General features: G+C 42.2%; 1 protein-coding gene across 1 annotated transcript in view; it reads right to left on the reverse strand.

The window, feature by feature from the left end:
• The window catches only part of eipr1 (EARP complex and GARP complex interacting protein 1), a 70,855-nt gene that overhangs the window by 30,047 nt on the left and 18,266 nt on the right, over window positions 1-22,542 (reverse strand). Inside the window, exon 5 of the mRNA XM_063006987.1 lies at window positions 3,269-3,368. Coding sequence (XP_062863057.1) covers window positions 3,269-3,368 — 100 coding nt within the window. The remainder of the gene's footprint in view (window positions 1-3,268; window positions 3,369-22,542) is intronic.

Here is a 22,542-nt window from a genome sequence, read left to right on the forward strand (position 1 = left end):
GCCTCCCTATCGGATTGATTTTACCTCGTCTGCCCTCGGCTCTTTGTTTCAGGGCATGCTGGAGAAGAGCCAAAGCGCAAAGTAATGCCGGAGTGAATTGATCCCGGTCTCGTGGCTCACACCGGGTACAGACTCATTACCGCAGCATCCGGGATTCTTCAGCACGGTTCATATGAAACATATTAAGACTTTGCTATAGGTGCTGATTAAATAAGCTAGACTACCATTATTACTGTTATTATTCAAGTCAAAACAGAGCAGGAGCCGGTGTGTGCTGCAGGGCCTGCCGTAGGCTACACCATAGAGAACCTTAATTAGCCCAAATTCCATTAAGCCTGAGCGTGTGTCTGACTGCTAGATGACACAGACTTTATGCTGAGATTCACCGTGAGGCGTCTGCTTTCTTCTTTTCTTTTTTTTCGGGCTGTTTTGCTAGGCTAGCTTGGCTTTAGTGGGAGTGTTTAGTAAGCTGGGAAATTCATGGAGATTTGAGCAAAAAATGCTTGATGTGAGCCATCCTGGGATCCGGAGATGAGTGTGCATGGCGAAGAAGGGAGGTTTCTAAAGGAGATTAGCATTCTCATCAGCTTCCTCTCTCCCGCTCCATCCTTCTTAATAGACGCCGTGCCCTCAGTAGGCTTTGCCACTCGATAACCTCGGGTTGGCGTCGCATGCAAAGCTGACATTAGCACGACCCCGTAGAGCTGCGCTTTGTAGCGATGACCGCGGACCTCCGGCGCGACCTCTGCCGGGGTCGGGTATACGCGTGGGCGAGGTGAGCGGGGTCAGTGTTTTCGCAGGTCCCCATCCACATCCACATACAGACTCTCAAATGTCAAGTCAGGGTTCTGTACGGAAAGGTCTGCGACAAGTCCAGCCTGAGGAATTCAGCGGGCGAGGCATTAATTAGTAATGACTGCGGCGCATTATTAATGAATACCTTCAGCGCAGCAGCTCCTCACTAATGGGACATTAAGTTAACCAAGCTAAACGTACATTTCATGTGGACTTTCAGGATTGCGGACACTTTAATTGCACTGAAAGAGGCTTGTGGGGGAACAGCTGGCCATAGAGTTGGCTGTTCTGTACCTGGGGCTTTTTATTACTTCCTCAGGCTTAACAAACATTACTTGCGCATCATCTTTACCTTAAGTTTACCTTATTTTAACTGTACAAGGTAAAATAAGCAGTGACGTGTGATGAGGTTCATAGCTGATGACCAGGTGGCGCAGCAGGATATTCCACTAGAACACCAGAGCAGAGATTCTAAACTCCTTGAGTCAAAACTCGGCGTTGCCACCGGTCGGCTGGGCACCATCTGGCGGGCATAATTGGCAGTGCCTGCATCAGATACTAATTGGCCACCGTATCTGCTAGGGTGGGATGACCGGACTATGTGTGGATGGGAACAGCTGGTCATAGAGTTGGCTGTTCTGTACCTGGGGCTTGTTCCTCAGGCTTAACAAACATTACTTGTGCATCATCTTTACCTTAAATTTACCTTATTTTAACTGTACAAGGTAAAATAAGCAGTGGCGTGCGATGAGGTTCATGGCTGATGACTCTTTCAGAGACAGATTTACAAATATATGAATGTAATAGAATAGTTTAAATTCAGGCACCCAGGTGGCACAGCGGGATATTCCACTAGAACACCAGAGCAGAGATTCTAAACTCCTTGAGTCAAAACTCGGCGTTGCCACCGGTCGGCTGGGCAGCAGATACTAATTGGCCACCGTATCTGCTAGGGCGGGACGTCCGGACTATGTGTGGGTGGGAACAGCTGGTCATAGAGTTGGCTGTTCTGTAACAAACATTACTTGTGCATCATCTTTACCTTAAGTTTACCTTATTTTAACTGTACGAGGTACAACAAGGAGTGACGTGCGATGAGGTTCATGGCTGATGACCAGGTGGCGCAGCGGGATATTCCGCTAGAACACCAGAGCAGAGATTCTAAACTCCTCGGTTCGAAACACAACGTTGCCACCGGACGGCTGGGCGCCATCTGGCGGGCATAATTGGCAGTGCCTGCATCAGATACTAATTGGCCACCGTATCTGCTAGGGTGGGACGCCCAGACTATGTGTGGGTGGGAACAGCTGGTCATAGAGCTGGCTGTTCTGTTCTTGTTATTACTTCCTCAGGCTTAACAAACATTACTTGTGCATCATCTTTACCTTAAGTTTACCTTATTTTAACTGTAGAAGGTACATGTACCATACAGGGTAAAATAAGCAGTGACGTGTGATGAGGTTCATGGCTGATGACTCTTTCAGAGCCAGATTTACAAATATATGAATTTAATAGAATAGCTTAAATTCGGGCACCCAGGTGGCACAGCGGGATATTCCGCTAGAACACCAGAGCAGAGATTCTAAACTCCTCGGTTCGAAACTTGGCGTTGCCACCGGTCGGCTGGGCACTATCTAGAGGGCATACTTGGCAGTGCCTGCATCAGATACTAATTGCCCACCGTATCTGCTAGGGCGGGAAGACCAGACTATGTGTGGGTAGGATCTTCATATGTTGTGTAAGGACCCTGATTGGCGGAAGAGACGCCTGTGCAGAATGCAGGGGCGAGAAGAGGAGGGATGTGCTCGTGTCGGAAGTGGCGTGTGCAGCGATGTGCTCTCGGCTCCTGCTGTGCACCTACAGCGAGTGCCAAAAAAATGTGTTCCTAATAAATAGGCTAGTACAACACACACACTCATTACCATGTCATTACCATGTTAGTGTCATTGCAGTGCTGAGAATGGTCCACCACCCAAACATTATCTGGTTCATGAGGGTCCTTTTTATTGCTTAAGGGGTACAGGATGGTGTTGAAGTGTACAGAGAGCTGTTGTGTACATCTCAAACTCATCGGTTCGAATCTCAGCTCTGCCACCCCGCAGTCTGGGCGCCTACATGAGCAACTGATGCAATTACGACCTCTGCTGGCTGATCGGTGACGCCTGCACATGGACGGGGATAACGTGAACAGGGTGTGTCTCTCCATACACAAAGCTGATCCACATATGAACTCGCCTCATGCAAGTGAAAAGACGCAGTCGGCTACTGCACATGTGTCAGAGGGGGCGTGTGTTAGGCAGACTGGAGGTCAGCATCAGTGAAGAGGAGGCATAATGCAATCGGGTAATTGGATACGACTAGATTGGGAGGAAAATTGGGAACAATGACAGTGGTGGTGGTCCCCTAGAGGATGAGCTTCAGTCAGTGTGTCTAATAAAGTGGTCATCAAACAACGGGAGACCCATTATCTTACCGTGCCCTTGGTAGAGCTTTCCTGAAGGTCCCAGAGCACCAAGTGGCTTTCAGCCAGAGAGATCACACGCTTGCCGTCGCCCATCGGCTCCCATAACACACTGCCAAAGAGAAGAAAGAAGCTGCTGTTAACAATGCTGCACCTCCCTGGTCTTGTCTGTTTAAACCCATTCTCTTTTAGTCTTAAATAGTTCAGATTACTCCTATAATCTGTATAATATGCAGTGCCTTCACCATGCAGCCTGCTCAGTGCAGAAATGTCTCCATCCTGGGGCCGTACGTGTGAAACGTTATGCAGTGAATGATACTCAGCAACAACATGCATAGAGATTTATAATGATGAAAATCCAAACTTGACGCACCAAGGGACACATTTATCACTCCAAGAGCAATCACTGACAACTAGTTGCAATAAGCAATACTCAATATTAACTGGCATAGTGATATAGCGGGTGGGTGCCGCACAGAAACATGGGTCTTAAGAGCAAGAGTTGCATTGCCGATTGCTTTCCGACATTTATGGCCGACATTAATGAAGCATTAGTTGAGCTAATAATGGGTTTAATTATGTAAGTATTTTAACAAATGAATGGATATGGATGCAACCACTATAGCTTAGTAGAGTGTGGTTTCTCTTAAGGTTTTTTCCTGTATTTTTAAGGGAGTTTTTCCTTGCCACTGTTGCCCTCTGCTTGCTCAACGGGGTTTTTTGGTATGTTGGTCCTAGATTCTGTAAAGTTGCTTTGAGACAATGCCCACTGTAGAAAGTGCTATACGAATAAATTTGACTTGACTTGAGTTTAGACCAGCAACTTTGTACACGATTTTAACCACAAGCCAGGCAACACAAAACAAAACATAAAACGAAACTTCATTAATGACATTGGTGGCAATCTGGTCCTACTGTGGTTTACAAGATGTAACGTAAAGCCCTCACAAGGGGACGTTTATCTACAAAATCATTTTGTGTTAATGTGCCTGTTAAAATTTGTTTATTTAGGCCGCTCAGGTGGCACAGCGGTAAAACATGCTAGCACACCAGAGCTGAGATTTCGAATACATCTGCCATCTGGCTGGGCGCCTACATAAACAACAATTGACTGTTGTTCGCACAGGGTGGGAAAGCCGGACCAGCGTTCCTCATAACTGATGCAGCTACGACCTCTGCGGAGAGCTGAGAGTCAAGGAATAATGTGGACAGGGTGTGGCTCTCCATACACAAAGCTGATCCGCACATGAACTGGCCTCGTGCATGTGAAAAGAGGTAGCCGGTACTGCACACGTGTCGGAGGGGGCGTGTGTCAGTTGCGGTACAAAGAAAATAGGTCCCTGCTGTGTCCGATTCCTGTCAAAGTTTCTTCCTGTTATTTAAGGGAGTTTTTCCTTGCCACTGTCGCCCTCGGCTTGCTCAACAGGGGTTTTTGGTCTGTTGGTCCTAGATTCTGTAGAGTTGCTTTGAGACAATGTCCACTGTAAAAAGCGCTGGTGACAAAAAATTTGTGGCAATCTGGTCCTGCTGTGGTTTACAAGATGGAACAAAAGACCTCAACAAGCAGGCGTTCGTGGACAAGTCCATTTCATGCTTATGTGCCAGGGGTTTCTGGTCTGTCGGTCCTGTATTCTGTAAACTTGCTTTGAGACAATGTCTATTGTAAACAGACAAGCAGAGCTGAGATTCTATACGATATATTCGAGATCTCAGCTCTGGTGAACAGCGTGTGTTTTTACCACTGCGCCACCTGAGCGACTGTAGGATTACAGTTTGTATCGCCATTAAAGTACTAAACACACAGAGAAACACAAGAACTTGAACGATTCGGAGCAGTCACATCTGAAGCTTTGCTAGCTAAACTGAAAAAGCACTATAAAAATGACTTTTTATAAAGTTTTACACATCCAGGATTGGAGCAGTCAAGTCTAGCTTTGTGATATCCAAAAAGAATATCCACCAAGAACAAAGGACTGAAAAACAGCTCATGAGGTAATTGGACTGCAAACAAGACAGCAATAGGACGTAGTCAATTTGTCTTCCGCTGCTGGGGGATCCCTGATTGTAGTCGAGGTGGGTATATTGCTGCTCACGCCTCCTCCTATCCAAGTGCAGCACTTAGCAGAACTTTTTTTTACCTATGCACTCTGCACAGGCGCCTCTCTATCTGCTAACCAGGGTCCTTACACAGCGTTTGAAGACCGCACCCACATAGTCCGGTCATCCCGCCCTAGCAGAACCGTGTCTGCTGCAGGCACTGCCAATTATGCCCGCTAGATGGCGCCCAGCCGACCAGTGGCAACGCAGAGTCTCGAATTGAGGAGTTCAAAAATCTCTGCACTGGTGTGCTAGCGGAATATCCCGCTGCACCACCTGGGCGCCTCTCTGCCTGCTTCTTACTGCTTTTATCAAGACATACAGTTAATATTGGGAAGAATTAAGTTCAGCCTATTGGTCCGGCCCTCAACAGTCCCAGTTTCTAATGCGGCACCTTGGAAAATGTAATTGCCCACCTCTACAACAATAAATCTTAATTATTCCCAAGCTTTTTGCAAAATTCATGACAGAGATACGACGCCACAGGGGTTAAACACCTCCTTAGAAATACACCTGACTTCACATCTGTGTCTCCGAGCAGGGATACGGGGGGCTGAAATCCACATTTATGGAGGATATAAATGACACAAGCTGCTTTTACTGCCCTCTCAAGGAGCCGAGAGTTACCGGTGTGTGCTGAGGATTACCACTGTAACGCTTCACTTCAGGGCAGATGGGAACTGTTATTCAATTTTGTCACACACCTACGCTTCACTGTGAGATTAATTAATTACAATTAATTCGTAAGGAAAAAGGAGTTTTTATGGCTGCTCTCGGCCTCATTATGTTATATATACAGTGTATCACAAAAGTGAGTACACCCCTCACATTTCTGCAAATATTTTATTATATCTTTTCATGGGACAACACTATAGAAATAAAACTTGGATATAACTTAGAGTAGTCAGTGTACAACTTGTATAGCAGTGTAGATTTACTGTCTTCTGAAAATAACTCAACACACAGCCATTAATGTCTAAATGGCTGGCAACATAAGTGAGTACACCCCACAGTGAACATGTCCAAATTGTGCCCAAAGTGTCAATATTTTGTGTGACCACCATTATTATCCAGCACTGCCTTAACCCTCCTGGGCATGGAATTCACCAGTGCTGCACAGGTTGCTACTGGAATCCTCTTCCACTCCTCCATGATGACATCACGGAGCTGGTGGATGTTAGACACCTTGAACTCCTCCACCTTCCACTTGAGGATGCGCCACAGGTGCTTAATTGGGTTTAGTCCATCACCTTTACCTTCAGCTTCCTCAGCAAGGCAGTTGTCATCTTGGAGGTTGTGTTTGGGGTCGTTATCCTGTTGGAAAACTGCCATGAGGCCCAGTTTTCGAAGGGAGGGGATCATGCTCTGTTTCAGAATGTCACAGTACATGTTGGAATTCATGTTTCCCTCAATGAACTGCAGCTCCCCAGTGCCAGCAACACTCATGCAGCCCAAGACCATGATGCTACCACCACCATGCTTGACTGTAGGCAAGATACAGTTGTCTTGGTACTTCTCACCAGGGCGCCGCCACACATGCTGGACACCATCTGAGCCAAACAAGTTTATCTTGGTCTCGTCAGACCACAGGGCATTCCAGTAATCCATGTTCTTGGACTGCTTGTCTTCAGCAAACTGTTTGCTGGCTTTCTTGTGCGTCAGCTTCCTTCTGGGATGACGACCATGCAGACCGAGTTGATGCAGTGTGCGGCGTATGGTCTGAGCACTGACAGGCTGACCTCCCACGTCTTCAACCTCTGCAGCAATGCTGGCAGCACTCATGTGTCTATTTTTTAAAGCCAACCTCTGGATATGACGCCGAACACGTGGACTCGACTTCTTTGGTCGACCCTGGCGAAGCCTGTTCCGAGTGGAACCTGTCCTGGAAAACCGCTGTATGACCTTGGCCACCATGCTGTAGCTCAGTTTCAGGGTGTTAGCAATCTTCTTATAGCCCAGGCCATCTTTGTGGAGAGCAACAATTCTATTTCTCACATCCTCAGAGAGTTCTTTGCCATGAGGTGCCATGTTGAATATCCAGTGGCCAGTATGAGAGAATTGTACCCAAAACACCAAATTTAACAGCCCTGCTCCACATTTACACCTGGGACCTTGACACATGACACCAGGGAGGGACAACGACACATTTGGGCACAATTTGGACATGTTCACTGTGGGGTGTACTCACTTATGTTGCAGCTATTTAGACATTAATGGCTGTGTGTTGAGTTATTTTCAGAAGACAGTAAATCTACACTGCTATACAAGCTGTACACTGACTACTCTAAGTTATATCCAAGTTTCATGTCTATAGTGTTGTCCCATGAAAAGATATAATGAAATATTTGCAGAAATGTGAGGGGTGTACTTACTTTTGTGATACACTGTATATATATATATATATACACACACACACACCAATCAGCCATAACATTAAAACCACCTCCTTGTTTCTACACTCACTGTACATTTTATCAGCTCCACTTACCATAAAGAAGCACTTTGTAGTTCTACAATTACTGACTGTAGTCCATCTGTTTCTCTGCATACTTTATTAGTCCCCTTTCATGCTGTACTTCAATGGTCAGGACTCTCCCAGGACCACCACAGAGTAGGTATTATTTAGGTGGTGGATCATTCTCAGCACCGCAGTGACACCGACATGGTGCGCTGCTGGAGTTTATAAACACCTCACTGTCACTGTTGGACTGAGTATAGTCCACCAACCAAAAATATCCAGCCAAAAGCGTCCTGTGACCACTGATGAAGGTCTAGAAGATGACCAACTCAAACAGCAGCAACAGATAAGCAATCGTCTCTGATTTTACATCTACAAGGTGGACCAACTAGGTAGGAGTGTATAATATAGTGGACAGTGAGTGGACACGGTATTTAAAAACTCCAGCAGCACTGCTGTGTATGATCCACTCATACCAGCACAACACACACTAACACACCAGCACCATGTCAGTGTCACTGCAGTGCTGAGAATGATCCACCACCTAAATAATACCTGCTCTGTGGTGGTCCTGTGGGGGTCCTGACCATTGAAGAACAGAGTGAAAGCAGGCTAAAAAAGCATGTAGAGAAACAGATGGACTACAGTCAGTAATTAGAACTACAAAGTGCTTCTATATGGTAAGTGGAGCTGATAAAATGGACAGTGAGTGTAGAAACTAGGAGGTGGTTTTAATGTTATGGTTGATCAGTATATATATATACTGTATATATATACAGTGGGGCCAAAAAGTATTTAGTCAGCCACTGATTGTGCAGGTTCTCCTACTTAGAAAGATGAGAGAGGTCTGTAATTTTCATCATAGGTACACTTCAACTATGAGAGACAAAACGAGAAAAAAAAAATCCAGGAAATCACATCGTAGGATTTTTAAAGAATTTATTTGTAAATTATGGTGGAAAATAAGTATTTGGTCAATAACAAACAAGCAAGATTTCTGGCTCTCACAGACCTGTAACTTCTTCTTTAAGAAGCTCTTCTGTCCTCCACTCGTTACCTGTATTAATGGCACCTGTTTGACCTCGTTATCTGTATAAAAGACACCTGTCCACAGCCTCAAACAGTCAGACTCCAAACTCAACCATGGCCAAGACCAAAGAGCTGTCGAAGGACACCAGGAAGAAAATTGTAGACCTGCACCAGGCTGGGAAGAGTGAATCTACAATAGGCAAGCAGGTTGGTGTGAATAAATCAACTGTGGGAGCAATTGTAAGAAAATGAAAGACATACAAGACCATTCATAATCTCCCTCGATCTGGGGCCCCACGCAAGATCTCATCCCGTGGGGTCAAAATGATAATGAGAACGGTGAGCAAAAATCCCAGAACTACACGGAGGGACCTGATGAATGACCTGCAGAGAGCTGGGACCAAAGTAACAAAGGCTACCATCAGTGTCCCCCTGCTTAAGCCAGTACATGTCCAGGCCCGTCTGAAGTTTGCCAGAGAGCATATGGATGATCCAGAAGAGGATTGGGAGAATATCATGTGGTCAGATGAAACCAAAATGGAACTTTTTGGTAAAAACTGAACTCGTCGTGTTTGGTGGAAGAAGAATGCTGAGTAAACACCATACCTACTGTGAAGCATGGGGGTGGAAACATCATGCTTTGGCGCTGTTTTTCTGCAAAGGGGACAGGACGACTGATCCGTGTTAAGGGAAGAATGAACGGGGCCATGTATCGTGAGATTTTAAGCCAAAACCTCCTTCCATCAGTGAGAGCATTGAAGATGGAACGTGGCTGGGTCTTCCAGCATGACAATGATCCCAAACACACCGCTCAGGCAACGAAGGAGTGGCTCCGTAAAAAGCATTTCAAGGTCCTGGAGTGGCCTAGCCAGTCTCCAGACCTCAACCCCATAGAAAATTTGTGGAGTCCGTGTTGCCCAGCGACAGCCCCAAAACATCACTGCTCTAGAGGAGATCTGCATGGAGGAATGGGCCAAAATACCAGCTACAGTGTGTGCAAACCTGGTGAAGACTTACAGGAAACGTTTGACCTCTGTCATTGCCAACAAAGGTTATGTTACAAAGTATTGAGTTGAACTTTTGTTACTGACCAAATACTTATTTTCCACCATAATTTACAAATAAATTCTTTAAAAATCCTACAATGTGATTTCCTGGATTTTTTTTTCTCATTTTGTCTCTCATAGTTGAAGTGTACCTATGATGAAAATTACAGACCTCTCTCATCTTTCTAAATAGGAGAACCTGCACAATCAGTGGCTGACTAAATACTTTTTGGCCCCACTGTATAATATATACATATATATATATATATATATATATATATATATTAAATTGAGACCTTGATGAGGAGAGATTTTGCATTCTTGAATATGTAAATAAAAGTCTGTGCTTCTTTAATATGGATTCCTTAAGAGCCGCACATATATTCACATTTTGCTTTTAACCCACTTTACTATTCTTGTCTAATCCATTTTGCATGCAGATGAGCTTAATCCAGCAAAATTTGGCGCCTGTATTTCTGTGCACAGAAGCTAAATGCTTATTTTACTTTTTTCCTAACTACTAAAACATACAGTCAAGCCGTAAAGTCTGCACACCCCCTTCACCTTCTCCACGTTTTATTACATTACAGAGTACAGACTCATTCTATAATAGATTGAGTTCATTTTTTGTCACAAAATTCTACACAAAATAGCCCACAATGAAAGCAGGTTTTAAAAATGTATTAAAAATCTAAATGTAAAATATCATATGTACACAAGCACACCCTTTGGTATAACACCCAAAAGTGAGCTGAGGTGCATTTTGTTTTCACTGATACTGCCTGAGATGTTGGACATGATTGGGGATTGCCAACATCTTCCTATATAAGGTCCTACAGAATCAGACTTTATTGGCCAAGTATGCTCACACATACAAGGAATTTGACTTTTGTTATATACAGATGCTAGCAGTGCACGGAAAATATATATACACACACACATACACACACATATACGTATACTCTCTCTCTAACACACACATTCACACATTCATACCTGTAAACAATTAGCATGTGTAGTAATTCACATTATGGGTTATTATTATTATCTGCTGTGGTGACCCCTAAATACAAGAGCAGCTACAAAAACAAATAATTATTATTATTACTATTATTACTATTATTGCTGTTGTTATTAATCACTATTATTCTTATTGTTATCACTATGATTATTATTATTATTATTGTTATTATTAATCACTATTATTATTATTGTTGTTGTTTTTAATACTATTATTATTATTGTTGTTGTTATTATTGTTGTTATTATTATTATTACTATTATTATTATTATAATTATTGTTGTTGTTATTGTTATCACTATTATTACTATTATTATTATTATTATTATAATTATTGTTGTTATTACTATCACTATTATTATTATCATTATCATTATTATTGTTATTACTACTATTATTATTATTGTTATTATTGTTGTTATTACTATTATTGTTATTATTATAATTATTATTGTTATTATTAATCACTATTATTATTATTGTTGTTTTTATTACTTCTACTATTATAATTACTATTGTTATTATTATTATTGTTATTACTATTATTGTTGTTGTTGATGTTATTATTATTGTTGTTATTATTATTACTATTATTATTGTTGTTACTATTATTATTATTGTTGTTGTTATTATCACTATTATTATTAATATTATTGTTGTTATTACTATCACTAATATTATTATTGTTATTACTATTATTATTAATATTATTATTATTGTTGTTGTGGTTGTTATTACTATTATTTATATTTTTATTATTATTGGGATTCAAATCACAGTGGTACTATCAGCCAAACAGTCCTCTACACATTGGTTATGTCTGGCTTGTCAGTGCGCTCCCAGTGCTGATCCCAAGCATGAATAAAAATGAGGAGGGTTGCATCAAAAAGGGTCAAATCGGGTATGTGGACCAGAAATGATCTGCTGTGCGACCTCTTAAATAAAGTAACAGCCATAAAAACAAATGATCATTATTATTATTGCATCTTGGTTTGATCAACATGCATTCATTTAGGCATAACCAGAACCTTAGTGACGTATCGTATTGGAGAGTAAAGGGCGTTCAAGGTCAGACGGCTGTTTAGATTGAAGGCAGGCTACGCTCAGAGAACTTGCACAATATAAAAGGTGTTTGAGGATCGACCGGCCAGCGTCTCCCAGAGAGATTATTCCGTCGTTATTGCCAGTATTGACTGACCTATATAACACACTTTCTATTCGCTCCTTTTCAGGCTCCCATTGATCTGGAAACTGCCTCTCAGAGTGCAAATCGCACTTATGATTGCGCCGTCTCACACCACAGTCACAATCCAGGGCTTCAAAATTTCTCTCTGCCTCCTACAAGCGCCTGATTGGCCACAAGGCACTCGATGGCCATTGATTACCGGGTGTGCGCTGGCTTCAGAATGAGACACTCTTCCTGCGCCACATCAAAAACACAGCTGAAAAGAAGCAGCGGTTAAAACAAACATTTAGCTTCAGCCTGTTATGCTCTGTCTGTTCTTTTTCAGACGCTTCAACCGGCGTGGTGCTAAAATAGACGCCGCTCGGTACGTACGAGAGCTGAGAGTGTAGACAAAAGGCCAAAATGCTGCTGGCCGTACAGTAGTGGGTGGTGATGCTTCAACCGTGGAAAGGACGTTCTGGTGTGCTCGGCGAGATCGAGTGTTCCTGTCTGAGAGAGCGCGAGGGGGCCATCCATCTAAAAAAAATCCAATATCAAACCGGCAGACACAGTGTGAACCCCTCTTCAAACACACACACACAAACTATGTATAACTGCACTAAGGAGTGAGCATACATACCAATATGCACACACACACACACACACACACACACACACACACACACACACACACACACACACACACACACACACACACACCTGCCCTTGAGATTTTCACAGCTTCAGAGGTAAGAGGTGGGCACACACCACCACCATCAATCTCCACCCCACGGCTCCAACACTCCAGCTCGGCAATCTATGCCAACAGGGCTTATTTGCACCTCCACACACACACACACACACCTAAGACAGGAGGACACATTTCCAATAATTGATCATAGCCTCGCTCACTAATGAGATCAGTCATCCCCGTCTCACTCTGCAGCTTGCTTTTAATGAGAGCATTATAAAAAAAGAGCACGCGTCACTGTGGTGAAGCTGGCACGGTGGGTAGTGGGTAGCGCACAGCAACATGGGTCCACTGAACCTAGGTTTGATTCTTGTCTGTGGTCAATTTTGGTGAGAGCTTGTTCTATCAGTAAGATATCCCAAAAACAAGCAAAAGGTGGATTGGCTGCTCTCATTTTCCTCTAGGTGTCAGTAACTCAGTGTGTGATTGTGTGCAGTGCATTGGTCCAGGGCAGTGGTGGGCCAACTACGACCCGCGAGCCACATACGGCCCGTTAGGCTGTTTGATTCGGCCCGTTGAGCATTTACAAAGCTGTCCTGAGTAGGGCTTGCAAACTGAATCACTGAGTTAACGAGTCAGAAATGACTTTTTTCAAACGAATTATTAACTGAAATCGAATCAGGGAACTGTGCTCTTATCTATGGTAAAGATTCATTTGTTTTGTTCACTCCATTTCATTACGATGTCGTGCTCAAACAACTTAATGAATCAGAGTTCATTTGTTAAAGAGATTCCGAGGTCAGGCCTTGATAAACAGCTGTATAAACCTATCAGAGCTTCCGAATTCAGATTTTGGGCGGAATTTCAATCTCTCTCTTTATTGGTTGTTGCACAAGTGACAGCTTATGCCAAGTTCACACTACACGACTTTCTGATTTTCCGGGTCGCTGGACAGTTCACACTACACGACTGAATCTTTTGCACTCGGGAGTCTTTCAAGTCGGTGTGGATTTCACACTACACGACTGATCCGCGATAGGGGGTTTCACACTACACGATCTATCACCAACTGGAATCACAGGCGAGCTTCTCTGGTCTTCCAAACTCTGTTTTGTCATGAAAACAAATGCGAGAAGTGACGAGGGGTTTAATGATACCACGTCCAAAAATGTACGTCAACAAGTAGCGAGCGATCAAAGTTGTTTGTGCACTGATGTGCAGCATAAAATCAAGGAGGAAAAACAAATGAATCTGAGTGGATTTGGCAACACGAACAGATCTAAAACGGTTTTCATTATTTAGGTGGATAAAAACAATTGGGTATGGATTTATATATTCTGGAAATATTCTGGAAACTTACAATATGGTCGCCAAAAAAAAAAAAGTGGATTATATTCCTAATGGAACAACACACGGATCAGGTAAGCAGCAGTTATGATTTTCTGTTGCTGTGTGATTGATCTGGGTCGCGGTTCTGCTGTTTACCGTGCACTTTGGAGAAGCGAGTCAGGAAACGTTTTCCTCCACCAGCATCACGTAGTGACCTGGCCACTATCCTGCAAGAAGAATGGCTTAAAATCCCTCTGACCACTGTGCAGGACTTGTATATGTCATTTCCAAGACGAATTGACGCTGTATTGGCCGCAAAAGGAGGCCCTACACCATACTAATAAATTATTGTGGTCTAAAACCAGGTGTTTCAGTTATTTTGTCCAACCCCTGTATATATATATAAATATACATACATATTGTTTTTATGCATTTTCTCCCCTTTTTCTCCCTTTTAGCACGTCCAATTTCCCGATTGCATCATGCTTCCTCTCCACCAATTCCGATCCCCGCTCTGATTGAGGAGAACAAAGCTAACCCACGCCCCCTCCGACACGTGGGCAGCAGCCATATGCATGTGTCACCTACACATTGATTAGTGCAATGCGGATCAGTTCTGTGTTTGGACCCTGACAGCACTCTTTTTCCATCTCTGCAGGCGCCATCAATCAGCCAGCAGAGGTCATAATTGCATTAGTTATGAGAGAGTCCCTATCTGGCTTTAATACAGTATCCCACCCCTATCTGAACATCAGGCCAATCGTTATTCATGTGGCTGCTCAGCCCAGCCGGCAGGCAGAGCTGAGACTCGATACGATGTATTCGAGATCCCAGCTCTGATTTCAGCTGGTTTCCTTGGTCAGTTTAACAGACAATGTGTTGAGCTGTACTTTTAAAATCTTCAGCCAGCCTACTCAACATCCTACTTCGCACAGACCTTCTCATTAGCACATGCATCAGTGTATATAAATAAATACACAGTCACATTTTCAGCGTTTAGCAGACACCTTTATCTAAATCGACTTACATTACAGTTACAGTATACAGTCTGAGCAACAACTGAGGGTTAAGAGCCTTGCTCAAGGGCCCAACAGCAGCAACCTGGCAGTGGTGGGGCTTGAACCAGCGACCTTCTGATTACTAGTCCAGTACCTTAACCACTACATTTTCTAAAAAAATTTCCTGCAGTCCTATTCCAGGTTCTTAAGACTGCAGAAACTGGGTACATAACAAAGCATCAGTAAGCGAGAGAACTCTTTGAAAAATGTAAGCGAAGACAGACATGGACACACGCCCGATGAAAAACCAAATACCCGACGCAGACTCCTCTGATGCCGGAAAAACAGAGCAGCAGAGATTAGAATTCATTGTAGAAAATTCACAGCTGAACCAGTGGCTTTGAAACACAGGGCATTTTTTATTATGAGGGATAATGGAAATTCTATTAGACGGTGCCAGCGCCATCAAACGAAAGTCTCTGGTGGGAGATGCTGAGAGACTGCCATTCAGAAAACGTTTAAAAAGAATAGAAAGTGCGCCCAGGTGGCGCAGCGGGATATTCCGCTAGCTCGCCAGCGCAGAGATTCTAAACTCCTCGTTTCTAAACTCAGCATTGCCACTAGAGGTGGGCGATATGGCCTTTAAATAATATCATGATATTTTGGGATATTTTTGAGATAACGATATTCACTAGCGATATATAAGAACACTTTTTTAAAAAGTTTATTTTAAAGACACTTTTGTTTTGCAGACACTCAGGAAATCTAAGCTACAAATGTTACTAATTATACAACAGTTAGTTCCGACCTTACAATCTGATTGGTTGAGAAGCGTTCTAACCGTGCTGATATTTGTGATAACATCACGGCCTTTTCACACCACAACTGTATTACTCCGCTGACGCGTTCCCAGTAACGACAAGCTTCATGCACACAAACGCACACGCAGGCGACACAGCCTTTTTTCCTGATCGCGTTTTAAATCCGTTATCTGATATACAATCTAGCACACTGTGTAGGGAACATAAATCAATTGTCTAATATATTGTCTAGTGCACTATGTAGTGAACATGAAAGCGTTATCTGATATACAATCTAGCGCACTGTGTAGGGAACATAACCAATTGTCTAATTCACTATCTAGTAAACTATGTAGGGAACATAAATCCGTGATCTGATACACAATCTAGTGCACTGTGTAGGGAACATAAATCAATTGTCTAATATATTGTCTAGTGCACTATGTAGTGAACATGAAAGCGTTATCTGATGTACAATCTAGCGCACTGTGTAGGGAACATAACCAATTGTCTAATTCACTATCTAGTAAACTATGTAGGGAACATAAATCCGTGATCTGATACACAATCTAGTGCACTGTGTAGGGAACATAAATCAATTGTCTAATATATTGTCTAGTGCACTATGTAGTGAACATGAAAGCGTTATCTGATATACAATCTAGCGCACTGTGTAGGGAACATAACCAATTGTCTAATTCACTATCTAGTAAACTATGTAGGGAACATAAATCCGTGATCTGATACACAATCTAGCGCACTGTGTAGGGAACATAAATCAATTGTCTAATATATTGTCTAGTGCACTATGTAGTGAACATGAAAGCGTTATCTGATATACAATCTAGCGCACTGTGTAGGGAACATAACCAATTGTCTAATTCACTATCTAGTAAACTATGTAGGGAACATAAATCCGTGATCTGATACACAATCTAGTGCACTGTGTAGGGAACATAAATCAATTGTCTAATATATTGTCTAGTGCACTATGTAGTGAACATGAAAGCGTTATCTGATGTACAATCTAGCGCACTGTGTAGGGAACATAACCAATTGTCTAATTCACTATCTAGTAAACTATGTAGGGAACATAAATCCGTGATCTGATACACAATCTAGTGCACTGTGTAGGGAACATAAATCAATTGTCTAATATATTGTCTAGTGCACTATGTAGTGAACATGAAAGCGTTATCTGATATACAATCTAGCGCACTGTGTAGGGAACATAACCAATTGTCTAATTCACTATCTAGTAAACTATGTAGGGAACATAAATCCGTGATCTGATACACAATCTAGCGCACTGTGTAGGGAACATAAATCAATTGTCTAATATATTGTCTAGTGCACTATGTAGTGAATATGAAAGCGTTATCTGATATACAATCTAGCGCACTGTGTAGGGAACATAACCAATTGTCTAATTCACTATCTAGTAAACTATGTAGGGAACATAAATCCGTGATCTGATACACAATCTAGTGCACTGTGTAGGGAACATAACCTATTGTCTAATTCACTATCTAGTAAACTATGTAGGGAACATAAATCCGTGATCTGATACACAATCTAGCGCACTGTGTAGGGAACATAAATCAATTGTCTAATATATTGTCTAGTGCACTATGTAGTGAACATGAAAGCGTTATCTGATATACAATCTAGCGCACTGTGTAGGGAACATAACCAATTGTCTAATTCACTATCTAGTAAACTATGTAGTGAACATAAATCCGTGATCTGATACACAATCTAGTGCACTATGTAGGGAACATTAATGTGTTTGTAACGTGAACAGTTAGCTTAATAGCCCAGCTCCTAAAAGTCCTGTTATCACCCATAATCCTTTGGTGTGTGCGAGAGGTTTTTTATTTATTTATTTTTTTCCCTTCGAAGGTTCTTGCCTTCTTCTTCTTGTTCTTCTTACCTCCCTGAACAACGTTGGATGTCTGCTTTGTAGTGTTAAACTATATGCCTTTTTTAGCCTACTGTGTTAAAGCAGGGTAGGGAATTTTTACCGTTGCATAGCAGCAACTCATTCGTTGTGGAACTACTTTTTGGCGGAAGGTATTTGGCAATATTAAAGCATATTTAATATGAAATTTAGGGTTTCTTTGATTTTTTTTTTTTCTTTATTTTGTAAAAACTGTTGTATAAAAGCAATAGAACACTTGAGGTCGTGTGTTATCGCGAATAACATCACGGCTGTGATTTGGTCGCAGGCACGAGCCGAAACACACTCCCTCTCGTGTTCTATTGCTTAAATGTACATTAAATTAAGCATCACTTCCAGTAGGGCTGGGCGATATGGCTAAAAAACTCATATCTCCATATGCTTTTGAGAAGTGGTGATATACGATACGATATAATGTAAACTGAAAGTACAATGGCAGGCCACCGCCCGTATTTTACCTTATATTGTTTATAAGTTCTCTTAAAAACACAAAACATTGTTGTAGTTCTGATCAATTCTGACTAATTACAGTGTTTTTTTGTATTATTACAGGCTGTATCTGTATTAATTCTGACAACATTTATATTAAACAAACCAGCAGAATCTCACAATCACATTTCTGCTCCGTTTTACTTCAAATAAATGAGCATCAAAAAATCCAGAAAACGTTTAATATTTGATCATGATCATTGCATAATGAAAGCGTGTCTGTCAATTACACTGTGTTCCAAATTATTATGCAAATAATATTTTCTCAGATTTTCCAAAATTACCTATATGAATTGCAGTCATTGTAATTTTCCAGTCATCAACTATTAGAGTACAATTGAAAGGTTTTTGAACAAACTGCCAATGATAACAGTATATTTTTAAAAAAATAAAACACTCAAAATGCACTCAAAATGCATGTTCCAAATTATTATGCACAGCAGAGTTTTCAAACTTTTCATTTTTATAAAGAACAAAAAAATGGTCATTTGTGAAATTATAAGCATTAGCAGGTTATTACAAACTGAAATCAAACAGTTTTCAAGTCAAAACTTTATTCTAGTTGATGTTACATTTGCACATAGGACCCCTTGTTCGAAAGGAGCTTCTGAACTCTCTCGTCCATTGAATTTGTCAGGTTTTGGATGGTATCTGCTTCAATTGTTTTGCATGAGGACAGAATACCCTCCCAGAGCTGTTGCTTAGATGTGAACTGCCTCCCGCCATCATAGACACTCCTTTTGATGATGCTCCAGAGGTTCTCAATGGGGTTGAGGTCAGGGGAGCATGGGGGCCACACCATAAGTTTGTCCCCTTTTATGCCCATAGCAGCCAGAGATGCAGATGCAGATTATCATGCATGAAAATGATCTTGCTGCGGAATGCACGGTTCTTCTTCTTGAACCATGGCAGGAAGTGCTGTTTGAGAAACTCCACATACATTATGGAGGTCATCTTTACCCCTTCAGGGATCCTAAAGGGGCCGACAATCTCTCTCCCCATGATTCCAGCCCAAAACATTACTCCACCTCCTCCTTGTTGGCGCCGTAGCCTTGTTTGCATGGGGTGTCCATCAACCAGCCATCCTCCACTCCATCCATCTGGACCATCGAGCGTTGCACGGCACTCATCGGTGAACAAAACAGTTTTGAAGTCAGTCTTCATGTATCGTTTGGCCCACTGGAGCCGTTTCTGCTTGTGTGCAGTGGATGGAGGAGGTCGACAGGATGGCTTACGCACAGCTGCAAACCTCTGAAGGACCCTGCATCTTGTTGTTCGGGGGACGTTGGAGGCACCAGCAGTTTCAAAAACTTGTCTGCTGCTATGACAAGGCATTTTTGCAGCTGCTCTTTTAACCTGACGTAATTGCCTGTTGGAAAGAGTCCTCAATTTTCCCTTATCAGCACGCACACGTGTGTGCTCTGAATCAGCTACATACTTCTTGATTGTGCGATGATCACGATGAAGTGTCTTGGCAATGTTGATTGTAGTCATGCCTTGACCTAAACACTCCACAATTTGTTGCTTCTCAGCAGCCGACACATCCTTTTTCTTTCCCATTTTGGCTGAAAATGTAGGCTGCTTAATAATGTGGGACAGCCTTCTTAAGTAGTCTTGCCTTTAATTGGACACACCTGCCAAACTAATTAGCACAGGTGTCTGCAATTGCTTTCAGTGATATAAAGAGCCCTGACACACATCAACATCAATGAGTTTAACTGACAAACAAAAAAATTCTTACCTTATCACTCCTAAACACTTTTTGCATAATAATTTGGAACACAGTGTATACAGCAACCAATGAAGAGAGCTTGAAATTCCGCCCAAAGTCTAAATTCGAAGCTCTGATTGGTTTATACATCTGAATCGGAGTTGTTTGCACACAGAGTCAGCAACACGAATGATTCTTTACCACAGATAAGAGCACAGTTTTCTGATTCGATTCCAATGAATAATTCATTTGAAGAGAGTCGTTTCTGACTTATTGACTCAGTTTCCATTAGGGATGTCCCGATCACGTTTTTTTGTTCCCGATCCCGATCATTAATTTTGATCCCGATTTTGATCCCGATCCGATAATACTGTTCACACAGTGCACACTTCAAGTACATTACAGTTATTCAAATTAATCCAATGTATATGTTTAACAACTGAATAGCTCTGCAGTGCTGTAGGAAAAAATTGCCTGCATCCAAGCTATTGCTTAATGTTCTTTTTTTTTTACAAAATAAAAGTAAACAAACCTAGTGCAGCATTGTAGTAGTAAAACTAGAACACTTAAAATAAAGTGAAGGTTTTTTTTGAGAAAAATCAGCATCTCTGCCGTGTTAGCGGACAGCCGGTTCCTCTTCTCATCATATAATAATAAACTCGCTGTATTCGACTGAGTGTTTATTTTTTAGGTGCCGTATCAAATTGGTAGTAATTGTAGATCGTTTGGTTAAATGATATCTGGTTTGTTTCTTATGAGCCACCGTACTTGTATGCGTGATGTAACTGTAACAAACTTTTCTGTGGTTGTATTGTGACAATGGTTTGATGGACGTTTCTACGCGAAGTGAGTGTGTTTTGACCCTTTGGGGCTTCCATAGTGCATGGAATAGCGTGCTTGGCTAACGCGATGACTCTAGCTGTCCGCTATTCGGTAGCGTAACAGAAGAAGTTAATAAAGTGTTCTGCTCCCGACAATTTGTGAATATATCGTGTATTTATTTCTTTATTAAGCAAGTGCATCACTATGACGCTCGGTTACATAACTTAGCCAATCAGAGTGCTTGATACTGAGATATCGTTCAGTCTTGTAACACGTAAACTCGTAAAAGCTGTATGTTATGGTCCTGAAGTTTTCATACTCGGATTAAAAGTTATTGTTTTGTAAACCGGAGTGATCCTTGACTCACACACCATTTAAATAATAAAATTCTACAGTAATGAACGCAGCTCTGCTCCTACCGCCTCGTGAAACGCTCACAGTGCAGACATTACACTTCATTGTTGGACTTGTTTCACTTTCCAATTGAAAGTATTTCCACACAGCGGACATGCTGACGTAAAACAAAGGATCGGGCTTTAGGATCGGCCTTAGTAAAGCCGATACCGATCAGTTAAAAAAATGCCTCGATCTGCCCCGATTCCGATCTTTGAGATCGGATCGGGACATCCCTAGTTTCCATGCTCATATGCAAAAGAAAGCGTTCCGCTTAGCGCTTTTGTGGTTTAAACGTTTTCAGATGGTAACCTGTGTGGTCACCTGTGTGGTAACCTGTGTATTCTGTTCGTTCACTGACACAGTTTTTGTTCTCACATCATTCTCGGACTCACGCAGTGACCGACACTCCTCGTACTCACGCGGGTGCTTTTGCTTTAGGTGGTGAAATAAATTTGATGTGTTGCCACTGTTTGTTGTCATCGTATTTTTTCACGTTTGCAAATTACAGTCGTTTGTTTGGAGTCTGACCTTCTGTATCAGAAAAACTTCCACACTAGTGATGTAGCTCCGCTTTTAGGGACTAGTTCGTCCTCAGTGCTAATTCCGGTAGTACTCTCTGCATTGGTCGCCATTATTTCACTGTTACGCGCTTGAGAGCGAGTGACGCACGTTTGCTAACAATATCGTGATATGGGAAAAATCATATCGAATTTACAACTATACCGGTATTATCGTGAACGATATTATATCGCCCAACCCTAATTGCCACTAGTGGGCATAATTGGGCGGGATGACCGGACTATGTGGACGGGGTCTTCAAACGCTCCCTGTGCAGAATGCATGGGTTCCGCTAAGGGCTGAGCACGGTTCGGAAAAGGCGTGAGCAGCAATATACCGAATGCAGCCTCTGTGCAACCTCTCCGGGAGTACATGTTTGTTTATGGTGTGCGTTCAATCAAGTCAACTCCCCTTTTTTGTGATTGGTCTCCTGCTAATCATGTACAGCTGAACCTTGTTTAAGGTCAGGATATTTAAGGAGGCACTCGTACTCTGTCATGTTGGTTTGGATTTTGCCCGTTTAGCCTCGTTTGTTAGCTTCCTTAGCCTTGTTACAGTTTTGATTCGATTTGCCCTGTCTGTTCCTATTAGCTCCTGTCTGTCTGTTAGCTTCTGTCTGTTTCTGTTCATGCCCTGTTTTGTCTGGTTCCGGTTTGTTAGTCTAGTTCATGTTTAGTTCGTTCTTGTCCATGTTCTGAAGTCATGTTTAGTGTTAG

Source organism: Trichomycterus rosablanca, chromosome 13, assembly GCF_030014385.1.
Source record: "Trichomycterus rosablanca isolate fTriRos1 chromosome 13, fTriRos1.hap1, whole genome shotgun sequence".
Classification (NCBI taxonomy): Eukaryota; Metazoa; Chordata; class Actinopteri; order Siluriformes; family Trichomycteridae; genus Trichomycterus; species Trichomycterus rosablanca.